The sequence below is a fragment of the Microcaecilia unicolor genome, chromosome 2 (genome assembly GCF_901765095.1).
Source record: "Microcaecilia unicolor chromosome 2, aMicUni1.1, whole genome shotgun sequence".
Lineage (NCBI taxonomy): Eukaryota > Metazoa > Chordata > Amphibia > Gymnophiona > Siphonopidae > Microcaecilia > Microcaecilia unicolor.
In genome coordinates this window covers 96,342,285-96,358,819 of record NC_044032.1, presented here as the reverse complement: position 1 = coordinate 96,358,819, position 16,535 = coordinate 96,342,285, and the positions used below count along the sequence as shown (strand labels likewise).

Here is a 16,535-nt window from a genome sequence, read left to right as displayed (position 1 = left end):
CAAATTTGGGACTTAGGAAATGTACAGTCAGAAGGGCATCCAAATTTTCATTTTGTTTAGTTTCCTGTATTTACAAGATTTTTTGTTTTTGTTGTTTTTCATTTTGTTTTTATGTTTTATCTAATTTTACTACATATATAAAGAAGTTTGTACAACTTAGTTTCCAGGTTTCTCCCAATTTTATATAATTTAATCAATGGGAACCTCAAATCTCCCGACAGGGTTAATTACCACTGTTTTGAACAGCCACTGTCATAAATAGGAGTCCGTTACTATCATCGGTTCCGCTAAGGGAAAAAACAGGAGAAAAAACAATCATGAAAAAACTCACATTCAGTGAGAAAAACGGATGATTTAAAAAAAAACCCTTGTTTTAATCCCTTAGTATATCACCTAGTGGGGGACACCAACCACCAAACTACCACTCTAAATTTCTCCTCCAACAAAATAGAAATAGAGTTATTTCTTCTAACACCAACCTCCCCAAGTCTAAAGTCTCAAACCAGCTCGACTGTCCTAGCATTCAAAAATACTTAGCTGCTGAGCTATGACATGAGAGGTCGTTCGACTCTATTTCTGTGTTGGCAAAATCTGACATGTATCCCTTCTCCGAAATTGTTCGTATTACTCCTTCAAAACTTAAAGTGTATCCCTTCTCGACTTGTACATATAACTCCTTCAACAAGTGCGCCTTGTTTCGCCCCACCTTGGGCTGCTTCAGGAAGGGTACTGGGACCATTCAAAAGATCAAAATCATGCAGGATACTAACCTGCTTATAATCGAACGAGAAAAACGCCCAAGTTCCGACCTAAATCGGGAGATGGGCGTTCTTCTCACAAAAACAAATAAAGCGGCATAATCGAAAGCCGAACTTTGGACGCTTTCAACTGCACTCCGTCGCGGATGCGGACAAAGTTGACGGGGGAGTGTCGGAGGCGTGGTGAAGGCGGAACTGGGGCGTGGTTATCACCCGAACAGAGATGGGCGCCCTTCGCCGATAATGGATGCGTTTGTAGCTAGAATTTAGGGCACTTTTCCTGGACCCTGTTTTTTGACGAATAAGGCCCCAAAAAGTGCCCTAAATGACCAGATGACCCCCAGAGGGAGTCGGGGATGACCCCCCTGACTCCCCCAGTGGTCACTAACCCCCTCCCACCACAACAAATGATGTTTCACAACTTTTTACTTTCACCCTCAAATGTCATACCCTCCTCCCAAGCAGCAGTATGCAGGTCCCTGGAGCAGTTGTTAGGGGGTGCAGTGGACGTCAGGCAGGTGGACCCAGGCCCATCCCCCCCTACCTGTTACAATTGTGCTGCTTAATGCTACTAGTCGTCCAACCCCCCCAAACCCCCTGTACCCACATGTAGGTGCCCCCCTTCACCGCTTAGGGCTATAGTACTGGTGTAGACTTGTGGGCAGTGGGTTTTGAGGGGGATTTGGGGGGCTCAACACCCAAGGGAAGGGTGCTGTGCACCTGGGAGCTCTTTTACCTTTTTTTTTGTTTTTGTAAAAGTGCCCCCTAGGGTGCCCGGTTGGTGTCCTGGCATGTGAGGGGGACCAGTGCACTATGAATCCTGGCCCCTCCCATGAACAAATGCCTTGGATGTATTCGTTTTTGAGCTGGGCGATTTCATTTTCCATTATCGGTGAAAAGCAAAAACGCCCAGCTCACACCTTGGCGAATAAACCATGGGCGTCTATTTTGTTTTGGAACATACGGTTCACTCCGCCCCTTCACGGACCCGTTCTCGGAGATTAACGCCCATGGAGATAGGCGTTTCTGTTCGATTATGCCCCTCTAAGTCTCAATCAGAAATCACACAAAGATGGCGCAGCCAGAAATCGCGGTAGGCGTTCACCTTATATAGCATCCTAAGGTGTCTTTAAAGGACCAATCAGATAGTGGGGATACTCCCCCTGCCAACCATAGCTATGCATTTAAAGGCGATACTGGTTCAATCAATAAAAGGCATTCCACTTGATATTCCTGTTAAGACCTTTAGGTTCAACTGTATTTAAAATATAAATCCATTGTTGTTCCTTTCGCCAAAGACTTCCCTGTATTACATAGAGTTTATCTAATTTTACAACATATTTATAAGCAAGATGCTTAGTAAGAGATGAGACAATCCAAAAAAATATCTTAAAAAGAAATTACATAGAAAGAAAAAAATGTTTGGACATCTCCTACTAGTCCACAACAATAGGTAGGAATCAAGCACAAATCAAAGGGAAATACTACTACTACTACTACTATTTAGCATTTCTATAGCGCTACAAGGCATACGCAGCGCTGCACAAACATAGAAGAAAGACAGTCCCTGCTCAAAGAGCTTACAATCTAATAGACAAAAAATAAATCAAGTAAGCAAATCAAGTAAGCAAATCAAATCAATTAATGTGAACGGGAAGGAAGAGAGGAGGGTAGGTGGAGGCAAGTGGTTACGAGTCAAAAGCAATGTTAAAGAGGTGGGCTTTCAGTCTAGATTTAAAGGTGGCCAAGGATGGGGCAAGACGTAGGGGCTTAGGAAGTTTATTCCAGGCGTAGGGTGCAGCGAGACAGAAGGCGCGAAGTCTGGAGTTGGCAGTAGTGGAGAAGGGAACAGATAAGAAGGATTTATCCATGGAGCGGAGTGCACGGGAAGGGGTGTAGGGAAGGACGAGTGTGGAGAGATACTGGGGAACAGCAGAGTGAATACATTTATAGGTTAGTAGAAGTTTGAACAGGATGCGAAAACGGATAGAGAAAACATTGCCAGAAAAAAGACCAGGAACAGGTGAAGCTATGGTGCTCATTTTTAAAGCACATGGACGTCTCAAAATAGCAAAAAAAAAAAAAGTCCAGCTGCCAAAAATATCCAAATTGCAATTTTGGTACGGCAGAATTTGGATGTCCTACACTGTAGTTTATCCAAATAGCAAGGGGCGTGTTGTGGGCAGGATTAGAATGGGCTCAAACTAAGGACGTCCAACAGCAATATTTGAATGGGAAGAAATGTCCAAGTCTAAAAAGAAGGACGTTTTTATTTAGACCTGTTTCAGTCAGGTCCAGAGAACAAAAAAGGTGCTCTGATTGAGCAGCTGACCACTGGAGGGATTAAGACTTGACCCCATCATGAATACCCCAGTGGTTGCTGTCCCCCTCCCTCTCCCCTGGAAGTGAAACTGGAAAGGAATACCAGACTCTATGACAGCATCAGGTATTATGGCCATTCTGAACACAGCAGCAAACAGGTCTGAGGAACAGAGGACTGTAAACCAGGGCACCCAGGTTCATATTCCCCAACATCTCTTATTTTAAATGCTGAGCCCTCCAGGAACAGGAAAATATCTACTGTACCTGACTGTATACTACCTCAATAGCCTTCAGGCTTGCAGGTGTCATAAATATTTAGGTACAGTAGGTATATGTTTCTAGAGGGCTCATAATTTAAAAAGAAAAAAAAAGCTGAAGTGGGATTTGAATCAGGATCCCCCTGGCTTACAGTCCACTGCACTGACCACTAGGCTGCTCATCTGCTCTGCAAGGATGACTGTGTGGCCATTTCTGTAAAAATACTACCAGGCAGACATCTTTGGACATTTCAGTTTGTAGTTTTGAACAAGAAATCCTGACATATTTCCTGTTCAAAAATGGCTGTGAGGTGGACGGAGTTTTTTTGGACGTTATGAGCAGGACATCCCAATTCTGACTTGAATGCACAACAGCAATAGCTGTCTACTACCTCTTAGGAGCTCAGCTCTGTCTGCCTCACAGCCAGATCCTGAACAGCAGTAAGTTTCTTAGAAAGAAACATAGGGGCCTTTTTATAAAGGTGCAGTGAAATCTGTTTGGTACATGCTCCACCTGAGGACGTGGTCGCACCAAGACTGCAGGCAACAAAGGAATCCATCAGACATAGGAGTAGTTTGTGGGGGAGGGGAGCGAGGGAGGGCATTGCCACCCTCCCAAAAGGGTTTGCATGGCAGCATCCCTCTCTGTCCTTCCAACCCCTCCTTGCAAAGTCTGGTGTCACTTCTCCTCCTCTCCCGCTGCAGCCTTTCCGTCTTCCAGGCTGCCGGCAGCATTAGCAATGTAAGCACGCTGCCTTTGCTCGGCCCAGAAGCCTTCTCTCTGCAGTGAGCAACCTGCCTACATGGAAACAGAAAGTTGTAACAGAGAGAAGGCTTCCAGGCCGGGCAAAGGCAGCGTGCTTACATTGCTAACGCTGCCAGCAGCCTAGAAGATGGAAAGACTGCAGCTGGGGGGGGGGGGGGCAAGGAGGGGAAAGAGAGATAGCATGACAATGGAGCTTGCAGGGGGGAGGGAGAGTGCGTGACACAGGACCTGGCGGCGGTGGTGGTGGCAACGGCAAGGGGAGGGAGGGGTGGAGGGAGAGTAAGTGAGCGAGCGGACATGGAGGGAGGGAGGAAGGGCGGGTGACACCTTACCTTGTGGGAAAGGAAGGAGAGAGGGAGGGAGAGTGACACCGACCCTGTGGGGAGGAGGAAGAGTGGGAGCGTGACACCGAACTTGTGGGAGGAGGGGGGAGGGAAATCGACACCAGACCTTGTGGAGAGGGGGAGGGAGGGAAAGCGACATCGGACCTTGTGGGGAGTGGGAGGGAGAGAAATCGACACCGGACCTTGTAGGGAGGAGGGATGGAGGGAAAGCAATACCAGACTTTGTGGAGGGGGAAGGGAGGGAAAGCAACACTGGACCTTGTAGGAAGGGAGGGAGGGGGAGCAACACAGGACCTTGCAAGGGGGAGAAAGGAAGGAAGGGCATGGGGTGTAGGGTAAGAGATATAAGAATGGCCTTGGAAGCAAGGGAATGAAGGAGAGACAGGGATGGAGCTGAGGACTGATAGGCTGATGAGATATAGCGGAGGGTAGATGAGGGATAGGATGGGAATAGGGGCTAAGGAAGTAGGGGAAAGGTGGGGGTTTAGGAGACTGGATAAGTGAGAGACAAAGGGAGCAATGGTAAAAGCTAGTAGGTAGATCAGACGTGAAACAGAGACTAAGGTGAGAGAAAGGGGATAAACACAAATGGGGGGGGGGGGGGGGGAGACATGAAATGAAAGGTTACTGCCAGACAGATGTAGAGAAGGAAAGGAAGAAGCGAAGAGGAGAGAGAAGAAATGGAAACGCCACCATGAAAAAGAATTTAGAAAAGACTGACACGTGGAAAAGAGACTGGGACCAGCCCAATTAGAAAAATAAAATGCTCAGACAACAAAGGGAGAAAAAATATTTTTATTTAATAAATTTTAAGGACTGAGATGTGCCTCCTTTGTGAAATGTACATCTTTTCTATTTTTGTATTTTGCAGAGTGCAGGAGAAAATACATTTCTGTTTCTCTTTTACCAGTGTTTACACTGCTTACAGAATCTGGCTTTCTTGAGGGAGATCTCTATTTCAGTTTTTCTGTGGTTCCCTGTTTTGTATAGTGATAAAAACCACTGAGGTGGAGGAACAGATGACAACTATGAATAGTCTAGAAGGGAAAAGAGGGAGAGTAGTGGAAGGGTCTTCCAACATAGGACACTAACATGCAGGTAATTGTTCAAGAGGCTTTATTGGCAATTACCTGCATGATAATGCCCTATGTTGGAAGATCCTTCCACTACTCTCCCTCTTTTCCCTATTTTGTATCATGTGAAGGGTCTGTCCATGTTCTGCATGTGCAACTTAGGTGAAGGATTCTGCTAGCATGTAGTGTCTGTATAGGAATATGTAACAGTCCAGATTGTTCCAGTTTCCCAGTGGCAGGTATATTGCTATTTGGGGTGGGGGGGGTATTTTTTCTATGTGGCATGGTATGGAGAGTTGCTGATAAGGAAGGAGAAAGAGCTGGGATTTGGAGAAAGCGAACAGAGATAGTGCTGTGTTAGGCCTAGGGAAAGTGCACTCTCCCCTTGCTAATTTGTGTGAATGTGAGGGGCATAATGAGAGAAATGTCCCTTGGTGCTGGCTCATTTCAGTTAAAAAAAAAAATCTTCATTGCTTTGATATACTGGCTTCATATTCAGTGTTTTTTGAAGAACCATAATGACTATGTATGTATGCAAATGAATATGCTAATAAGCCAAGCCACACCCTGCCCCCCAAATGAAATGACCAAACTATGTCCATGCCATCAGACTTCTCAGAAGTGCAGTACAGTAGATAGAGCCCACAGGTGGGGCATGATTTCCCCTTCCTCTTGCCCCTTTCTTCACTGAGGTAATACAAACTAGGAAGTCATTATGAAACAACTTACTAGTGATCAGCCATCGTGCTCCACCTCCCACTTGTGCTCAGACACAGAAGCCTCCGACACTGGGCCTTAAAAGCAGTATTTGCAAAGAAAGCTTAATCCAGCTTTTCTGTTTTTCCTCAAAAATAAAAAATGTTTTAAAATATCAAGATAGCTAGCACAACAACTAATGAGAGCTACATAAATGACATATGCCAAGCTTAATATATTGGGTGATCCCTAGTGCTAAGAGTCATGTTTCTGTATAGGGGGTTATTTTAGCAGCTGTAACACAGCTTGCAGTGTGCACCCAGAGCACACCACAAGCCACGGTATATTACATAGTTATGAACTGTTTTACATGCATTTGCATGTTGTGCATATCATTACTATGTAATACAGGGTGACCTAATAATAATCATTCTGTTAGGGCACCACCACAAGCATTAATACCCTTTAACATGTGTTAAGGGACATATAACATGGGTTAGTGCCCTATCACAGCTTGATAACCATTCCTCTAAGGGATAAAATGTCATTCACTTCGGTCACGTGATGCGCTAGGGGGCTCAGGACGTGTTTTCTGTGCTCTCTGAGGCTCCTCCGTTAATCTTCACCAACTAACTGATTAAAACTTGGAATTTCGGTCTTAAATTGACAGCGGGTCAACAAGAACTCCTAATGGATAAATTTGTGGAACCGCAAATTAAAAGCCTGCCCGCGAGAGGCGCGAAGAAGGAAAAAGAAAAAACCAAAGCGCTGAACGGCGACGAAGAACATGCCAAGTGCGATAATGCTACCTTTACCCCGAAGCAATTAAAGCAACTTACGGAGGCGGTGGGGCTAGCACTGGCTCCAAAATTCGAACAGCTGGCATCCCAAATCTCTACGTTGACGGCCTCACAGGCGGATACCACGGGCCGCACAGGAGAACTTGAGCGACGTGTCTCGGAGCTGGAGGACACGTGTATATCTAATGCGGCGCAGGTGAAGAAACAAAATGGCACGATCGAGCAACTACTAGCGAAAATCGATGATCTAGAGAATAGATCGCGCCGAGCAAACCTACGAATTGTAGGGCTCCCAGAATCGATTGGAGACAGATTCCTAGCCACGGAGTTAGAGCAGTGGCTGAAGAGAGAGTTCGCGCTCTCGGACAGCATGGGTCCATTATGCCTCGAACGGGCTCATCGTGTGGGGCGCCTTCAAGATGGCCGCCAGGCCCCACGAGTAGTCCTTGTTAAAATCCATAACAACCTACACAAGGAGGAAATCCTGCGTGGATATCGGCAGAAGAAGGAATCAACTAAATATGAGGGAAGGCTGATCCGCATATTTCAAGATTACTCCGCGGCATTGCAGGAACGAAGGAAACTATTTAACCCTATATGCCAGAAGCTACATGGACAGAAAATTAAATTTATGCTTCTTTACCCCACGGTGTTGAAAATCAAGCAAGGCAATGGGTGGAAAACATTTAACAATGCGGAAGAAGCACACAACTTTGTCCAACACCTAGACACTGCACCAGATAGTGGCCTGGAGGCCGCGACTGAGACCTGAAAGCCAACTCATGTGCGCAACTGGAGTAAAGTGAAGGTATTGATAGAGGGTGAGAACTGAGACTCTATAAAGACTGAGACATTGTGATTGTTGGTGTGGAGGGACGGGGGGGCCTCTAGCATGGAAGTGACCTTTATTCAACTGCTAGACAGGAGAATATGGTTCTTGGATGGGTAAAAGAGAAGGGGGGGAAGGGAGGAAAGAGGGAGGGGGGAGGGGAACGAGGGAGGGAGGGAGGGAGGGGCGGGATTCTCATCAGGAAGTACACAAAGGATAATAGAAGGGCAGGCTGTAGTCAACAATTATAGCTATTGGAGTACAACATTCCCCGGGGGGAGGGGCTGGGCCTCCTGGGGTTTCCTTACAGTGAAACGTCAACAAACTTCACAGATTAACTCAACCCCATAGGGTCCCAGTGAGGCTGATGTCTTGGAATGTATCTGGGATTTCTTCCCCGATTAAACGGACCAAGATATTAGCCCAGCTGAAGCGTCACAAGGTCTCAATTGCATGCCTTCAAGAGACGAAGTTGAGTGATAAAGAACATGAGAAGCTAAAACAGCAATGGGTGGGAGAGTGCTTTTACTCATCATCTGGGGTAAAAAGAAGTGGTGTAGCGATTTTGATTAGGAGGGGTGTCTTGTGCCAACCCAAACTGATATATAAAGATCGGGAGGGTAGAGTGGTCCTGATCCGCCTGACAATGTTCGGACAGCAGTTGTATTTGTGTGCGGTGTATGGACCAAATGTATATTCACCCCTGTTTTTTCAATCTTTGATTTCCCTGGGCCTGCGATACTCTGATGCACCCTGGGTGTGGGCGGGAGATTTCAATCAGGTATTGGACCCAGAGGTGGATAGCTCCAGGGGAACCCTGCGACGTGAGAGAAGGGGAGAGAGGGGGCTGTCGGCTCTGTGCCAGTCCCTAAATTTAGTAGATCCATGGAGATTGTTTCATCCATCCACAATAGACTTCACTCACCAGTCTAGGGTTCACCAATCGTGGTCTAGGCTGGACTACATTCTGGTGCAACGCTCCTTGTTCTCTCAAATTACTCAGGCTGAGATAGGCCCAATGGAAATCACCGACCATTCCTTGATCTGGGCAGAAATACAGTTTAATACTCCCGGGGAACAAACATACTATTGGAGATACCCCGCCTATTTACATAAAGACAAAAAATTTAATGAATATATAAAGACTCAGTGGGAACAATACATCCTAAACAATCAAGACTCCTGTGATTCCCCAATAATTCTGTGGGAAGCCTCGAAAGCAGTTTTGCGGGGGGCCATTATTGCATACATGAGTGCTAGAGTAAAGAGACTAACTGCGGGAATAATTAGACTAGAATGCACCCTACGTTCAGTAAAAGCCCAATATTTGCAGAACCCCTCTTTGGAAGCGAGTGATTTACTGTCCTCCACTAGAGTTGCTCTGAATTCCTTAATCCACGAGCAAACTCAAAGGAGACTAACAGTAAGGGGATTTAATTACCGTAGATATGGGAATAAACCCGGAAAACTGTTAGCACAAATGGCGAGAGTACGTAGTCAGAGAAAATTGGTCGCATCAATATTGACTTCCCAGGGGGACAGGACCCATTCTACAGAGGGGATTGCTCAGGTGTTCCATGACTATTTTTCTAGATTATACTCAGGTGAGGGAGAATTCACAGACATGGCGGTGGAAGACTATCTGGTAGATGCGGGATTCCCCCGCCTTTCCCCCCTAGCCCACAGAGTCCTCACGGGACCGTTGCGGGCACAAGAGGTCCAGAAAGTGCTGAAGTCTCTCCCCTTGGGCTCTGCCCCGGGTCCAGATGGGTTTTCAGCTGAATACTACAAAACTCTGCCCCCCCAGTTTATAAGCACTTTTATTGACTATTTAGAAGAAGTGATAGAACGAGGAGAGCTACCATTGGGGAGCAATGAAGCTTTAATTACCTTAATACCAAAGCCGGGTAAGCCGAGTGATAGAGTGGAATCATACAGACCCATCTCTCTTATTAATGTGGACCTTAAAATCTTGGCCCGGGTCTTAGCAGATCGGTTAGCTCCCTGTATGAACACACTGATTGGGGAGCACCAAGTGGGATTTATGAGGGATAGAAACTCAGTGCTCAATGTACGTAAAGTACTTTTGACAATTGCGCATTGCCACGCCAAAGATATGGACCTGTTGCTAGTCAGCTTGGATGCCGAGAAGGCGTTCGACAGAGTGAGGTGGGAATATTTGTTCCAAGTACTATCATACGTGGGAATAGGAGGCTGGTTTCTAGAAGCAATTAAAGTACTGTATAGGGAGCCTGTAGCCAGACTTCTAATTAATGAAACAAGGTCCCCTCCACTGCGGATCAAAGCTGGTACCAGACAAGGATGCCCCCTCTCCCCTTTATTATTTTTATTATATGTAGAGCCATTGCTACGTACTTTAGAGAAAGACCCGGATATATGTGGGGTGTCTCTACCGGGTCAACGGGTAAAGGTCCTATCTTTTGCGGACGATATCCTATTGACTTTGATCCATCCCCAGCGGTCTCTTCCCAGGGCCCTGGCCGCCATCGACGAGTTTGGATTGTATTCAGGTCTTAGTTTGAATCTGCAGAAATCCACAGCACTCCCATCTAAAACAGAGATTCAGTTGAATTGGGAGGGCCCTTTCCCCTTGCAGTGGGCACAAGAGGAGGTGACTTACTTGGGGGTAAGGATTCCTATGGATTTGCACTCATTATACTCACGAAATATGGTACACCTGAAGAGGCGGGTGGCCCGGACCCTTCAGGGCTGGCAGGACCTTCCAGTCTCGTTGATGGGTAGAGTAGCACTCTATAACATGGTCCTATTCCCTGTGTGGCTGTATGCTTTCCAAACCCTGCCTATGTTTCTGACCGCTGGGGATGAAAAATGGTTGAAGGTAAAGTTAAACTTATTTTTGTGGCAGGGGAAACGGGCGCGCATGACCATAAACAGAGCCGTCCTCCCAAGAGTTAAGGGGGGACTGGGATTGTTGGATCTTCGCTTGTTCTCTGTGGCAAGTAACATGCGCCACTTATCGGACTGGTTTAGATCCACTGACCACTTCTCCCTCGTAGCGGCGGAGACTAGCTGGTTGGGTTCCCTACATTTTTCAAATTGGCTACATCAGGGTCAGAGACCACCCTCGAGTTTGGGAATGGCGGGCCCTGTGCTTTGTCCGTTACGCCAGGCTTGGAGATGGTTATGTAAGTTTTTTAGTCTTAACAAATCAACCTCTCCTTTGATATCATTACGGGGTAACCCGGAGTTCCCAGTGGGAGACACCTCTAGAACATTCCGTGAATGGGAGGCCAAGGGAATTTCCTTTCTGCATCAGGTGGTAACAGATAAGGGCGAGATTAAAACGCTTCCTGAAATTAGCAGAGAGTTTCATTTACACAGGAAAGATACATTTGCATTTCTACAACTCCAACACTATGTACACTCTTTGCCCAAGAAAGATTTATCCATGGAAGTGTATGAATGTTTTAATTTAATGTTTGGACTTGACGCACGACTACGGATCCCCTTGAAGTACTTTCATGCGCACTTGAGAGACCATCTGCACTCTTCGGACTTCGACCGGGTGGCACAGCAGTGGACAGTGGAATTGTCTACGCAAATAACCCCGGAGATCATTAAGACTATCTTGGCTGGAACTTATAAATTGACTGAAAATGTAAGCTGGTGGGAAATTCAGTACAAGTTTATTTTTCGCCTGCACATCTCTCCCAGGAGAGCATTCCGGGCCACTTTGTGTGAATCAGATCGCTGTCGCAAATGTGGGAAGGAAAATGCCCATTTGAGTCACATGTTTTGGTCTTGCCCTGTTATTCAACAATTCTGGATAGCCTTGGCGTCACACATCTCGTCTATATGGCAGGTGAGATGGCGACATACTCCCACTCAATTATTTGGAGACTATACTATACAAGGACAATCTAAGCCAGGCTTACGTGCCTTCCTACATAGATCTTTATTGATGGGGAAAAAAACAATCTTACAGCACTGGATGACATCGGACACCCCCACTATAGCCCAATGGCGTTCATTCATGATTTATATGTGCTCATTCGAACGCAGTGGGATTGCAGACTTGGCAGGGACTAAGGGAGACCTCTTTTGTACAGCCTGGGCACCCTTTTGGGACACTTTGACTTCAGTAGCCCGCAGCAGAATCTTAAATTCCTGAAGGTGGGGAGGGGGAAGGAAGGGATGGGAGGGGGGGGAGGGGAGAAAATGTTGAAAATGTTGAAATCTTGGTATTTGTATAAGAAAAGACGGGCCATTCTCGTACTTGTTATTTTTCTTGCTCCACGATTTGTGTCCTGTTATTGAACTTTATGTTAATAAAGATGAGTTATAAAAAATAAAAAAAAAATGTCATTCACTTCAAGAACTCAGTTAGGAGACAGTGTTTCAACAAAGGCAAACTTTACAAAAAAAATTCACTTTCTTTGGTTGTGACAATCTTACACAAATTAGATTTCTTGGGAGATCAATTCATGTTTTCACTATCCTACTTTCACATTACACTCAGTTTTCTCTGACCCAAGTTCTGTTCATGGAAAGGCTGTAAGGGCTCCTTTACTCTCTGGGATACTCCTTGTGCCTGACCCCAAATGCTTTGACTCTTTCTGACCTCCTTATTATTTCCTTCTGGTCCGTACCAGATGGACACAGTTTCCTCTTCAATAATGCTTGCCCAGCATTGGGACATGCTGAGCAAACAACCGGGAATGTAACTGGAAATTCCCCAGTCTTTTTGCATGCAGTCTCCAGCTATACAAAATGTACTTTCTTGGTCTCCAAAAGCAAATTTTCTCTGGTCTAAAAATAACAGGACTCTGTCCCCACGAGAAAGACACAGAATAAGATTAAAAGGCTATTAAACAGAGATGGGACACCTTTACTCTTTAATCAGTCCTAAATCTTAGGACTGCAGTTCCAGAACAGGTGGCAGCAGGGCCACCTAGAGGGGTGGCTGGGGGGGGGGGGCAAAATTCCCCAGACCCGGGCCTCCAAGGGGGGCCCGGCGCCGGGGTCTCTCTCTCTCCCTCCTCCCTGCTCCTGACGGGACCTGGGTGATCGTATCCGAGCAGGAGAGAGAAAACTCATTGAGGTGGCGGTAAGGGCTCTCACGCTAACCTGATGGTAACCAGGCAGCACGCAGCACTTCCAAATTACCTCCAGGTACACTCCAGCGCTTCAAAAATAAGTATATTTTTGTAGCGCCGGATATGATGGCACACTAGTGGTGGGAAGTACCGCTGGGCTACAGCTTTAGCCTGGCGGTACTTCCTGTTTAGCAAGCGGTTAGTAAAAGGGGACCTAAGTGCTGCTGAAAACATCCAGTTAGCCCTGGACAGGTGATTTAAACATTCAGGAGCTTCTTCTGGCTGTTTAAATCATTTTGAAAATCAGGCCCTATATGTATTATTAGCATGCTTTTTTTGTGTGATAACAAACATGCCATATGTAGCCACCATAGGTGCCAACATTTCAGAATGATTGGGGGTGCCAAACACAATACAAATTACCCCTTCCTGAACACAATGAATGAGGTTGCTCAATATTGGGGGTGCTCCACACCCACTGGCCCCCACAGAGCTAGCTCCTGTGGAAGCCACTCAACTCAGCACTAGTACCAGTATTTCTGCAGTAGACTGAGGGTAAAGCATGCTGCATGATATTGATAAATGCCATAATTAACATATCTTACCTTTTTTTGAGTTATAGGACACAATTGTCTGCCAATCCCCTTGGACAGACCCCAAGTAAAAGAGATTAATAATGCACGAAACCTCGCTCCTATTCCAGACCACTGTGTTCAGAAAAGTAAGTATAAGAACATCAGCATGCATAAAATGTTATTCTAAGAACACTGCCAATAAAATTATTGGTAAAAATATTGTTTTCCTTTATCACAATATGAAGCCTCTTATTCTGACTATCATCATCTAGATTTATTTGTAACAGTCCATATTTCTTTCCTTATTTTTGCAGTCTTTTATTAAATGATGTGATTTCAACATGCACTGTCTCAAATTTCAATATAAACTGGACTGGTAGTGGGTACCATGGTAAAACTAGCCTGCAGAAAGAGCTGGGGGGGGGGGTGTTCAGTAATTTGCACAAATCATATTTGGGGGTCAGAAAGCAAAAGAAGCCATTTTAGAAGCCTCTAAGCATGTGAAATGGCAGTATTTGCACATAACCAAATGTATATTCTCTTCTACTTCCAGTATCCATGATGAATTGTAAGCCACATTGAGCCTGCAAAGAGGTGGGATAATGTGGGATACAAATGCAATAAATAAATAAATAAATATAGGGGTACTTTTACTAAGGTGCGTTTACAGATTTAGCGTGCGCAATGATTAGCACACACTAAATGATAAGATGCCTATAGGAATATAATGGGCATCTTATCATTTAGGGCGGTAAGCCCAACACAAGCTTACCGCTCACTATATAGGAAGTTCTGCCAGGCTACCGCAAAAGCCCGGTGGTACTTCCTACCCCTAGCACGCCATCAATTCTAGTGCTCCAAAAATTTATTTATTTTTGTAGCACCGGAGTGTACCCGGTGGTAATCGGGCAGTTCCGGTTACCGCTGGGTTAACGCAGGAGCCTACTGCTACATCAATGGGTGGCGGTAAAGGCTCCCGCCCCCCAAATGGCCGTGCAGCAAGTGCTTTACTTGCCGCACAGCCATTTCCTGCAGGACGGCGAGACTTCCCTTTTACCAGCTGCCTAGGGTGCCCGGTTGGTGTCCTGGCATGTCAGGGGGACCAGTGCACTACAAATGCTGGCTCCTCCCACAACCAAGTGCCTTGGATTTGGCCGGGTTTGAGATCGCCGGCTTCGGTTTCCATTATCGGCGAAAACCGATGCCGGCCATCTCAAACCCAGCCATCTCTGACATTTGGCCGGCCCCAACTGTATTATCGAAATGAAAGATGGCCGGCCATCTTTTTCGATAATACGGTTCGGGACTGCTCTTTGTGGCACCGGCCAAGTGCCGTTCGATTATGCCCCTCAGCGTTACCATGTGATTTGTGAATGCTCCAACTTGAGATGTTCCAATTCCTTCCTCAACTTTCTGTGTAAAATGGACCTTCAGATGTGGCTAAACTGACTATGGGAGCACACTGGTTTCTTACCTTTTTCGAATTTGAAGTTTGATCAGGTAAAATTGTACTGGATTAGACTATATTAGTTTGGGTTACATTAGAGTGGACTCGATCAGATTAGATAAAACTGGATTCCATAGACATCTTTTTGCCTTTAAACTTCCTAGATGGAACACTTACAAATTTCCCTATCCTACCACATGTTTATTCTGTTGCCTGATGACAGGTCCTTGGTAATTTTGAAATCTTTTATCTTTAAACATCTAATAACTTTATGGGGGGAGGGGGTAATTTCATAACAGAATGCCTATATAATGTTTCCAAAGAGCACCTATTTTATGTCAACTTTATAAAGCCTTCATGACATAAGCTCTCAGAACTATTCATGATATCACACAAATTCTTTTGCACAAATTTACACCCGCACTGAGATAGGTATAAATGTGTGCTTGCACAAGTATATTTTATAAAATGCACATGTACATCACAACTCAACCCTAGCTCTGCCCAAACTACAATCCCAGTAAAGACTACACATGATGTAAATATAAGTCTTTCTGGCAGTGGCAGCCCTACCATTAGGCCAGCTGAAGTGGGGGCCTCAGGCGGCACTCTTCATGGAGCGGCATCTCGCTCCTTTCCACCACCACCCCGACCGCAGTCTGGCTTCTCTCCCTTTCCTTTCTCAACCCCCTTCCCCTAGTGTTCCTTCTTTTTCTTTTTTCCAAAAGGTGGCGGTGGCAGTGATTCCCATATGCTGCCATGCCACCAGCACTGGCTTCTTCTCTGTACTGTGGCACATCTCTGAGGAAACAGGAAGTTACATCACAGAGGCAGGCCGCAGTAGAGAGGAGAAGCCAGTGCTGGAGGCAGGGCAGCATATGGGAATCGCTGCTGACGACACCTTTTGGAAAACCAAAAAATAAGGTGCACTAAAGGAAAGGGGTTGAGGAAGAAACGGGGGAAATGCCAGACCATGGCCAGGGGGGAGGGGAAGTTGGGAGAGGGAGTGTGGTGTGAAGGGAGAGATGTTGGGCTGGGGCCCGGGGCGCCATCTTATCCTTGCCTCAGACGGCAGATTGCCTTGGGCCGCCCTTGCTTTTTGCTGCGTACTTGTACATGCTTATTTGGCCATCCAATTTAAAATATTCATTTTCCATTAAGGCCAAATTTCTAGCCAATTGTGTTGTTGTTGATGCTTTTTTATAGCTTTGATTTCTGATTTGTTTTGAAGTGCGTGTTTGCCAGCTGTAGGACAATTTGTTTTGATACATTTGTAATATCCATGGAATGGGTATTACTAGAGTGATAGATTTTTCCAGAGCCCTGTGGGGAGGGAGATCAGTGCCAGAGGGCTGGAGTGGTAGGATTCTCCTGGATGAGAGGAGGCCCATCCCATGGGGAGTAGTTTTGGAACAGAATGCAGAGAGATGGTGCCCTAGTACTGAAGAGTGATGAGTGGGGGGAGGAGTTTGGAAGGAGATAAAGCTAAAGTTATGCCTGAAGCAAGGATAAAATGTTGCCTGATGGTCCCCTGCCAAGCGACCAGGAGGAGAAAAGGGTAATCCTAAGGTGGAGTGTGATCACTGGCAG

General features: G+C 45.9%; 1 protein-coding gene across 1 annotated transcript in view; it reads left to right on the top strand.

Moving 5' to 3' along the window:
• The window catches only part of ANKRD55 (ankyrin repeat domain 55), a 157,287-nt gene that overhangs the window by 124,639 nt on the left and 16,113 nt on the right, over positions 1 to 16,535 (top strand). Inside the window, exon 10 of the mRNA XM_030191936.1 lies at positions 13,546 to 13,644. Within this exon, the coding sequence (XP_030047796.1) occupies positions 13,546 to 13,644 (99 nt within the window). The remainder of the gene's footprint in view (positions 1 to 13,545; positions 13,645 to 16,535) is intronic.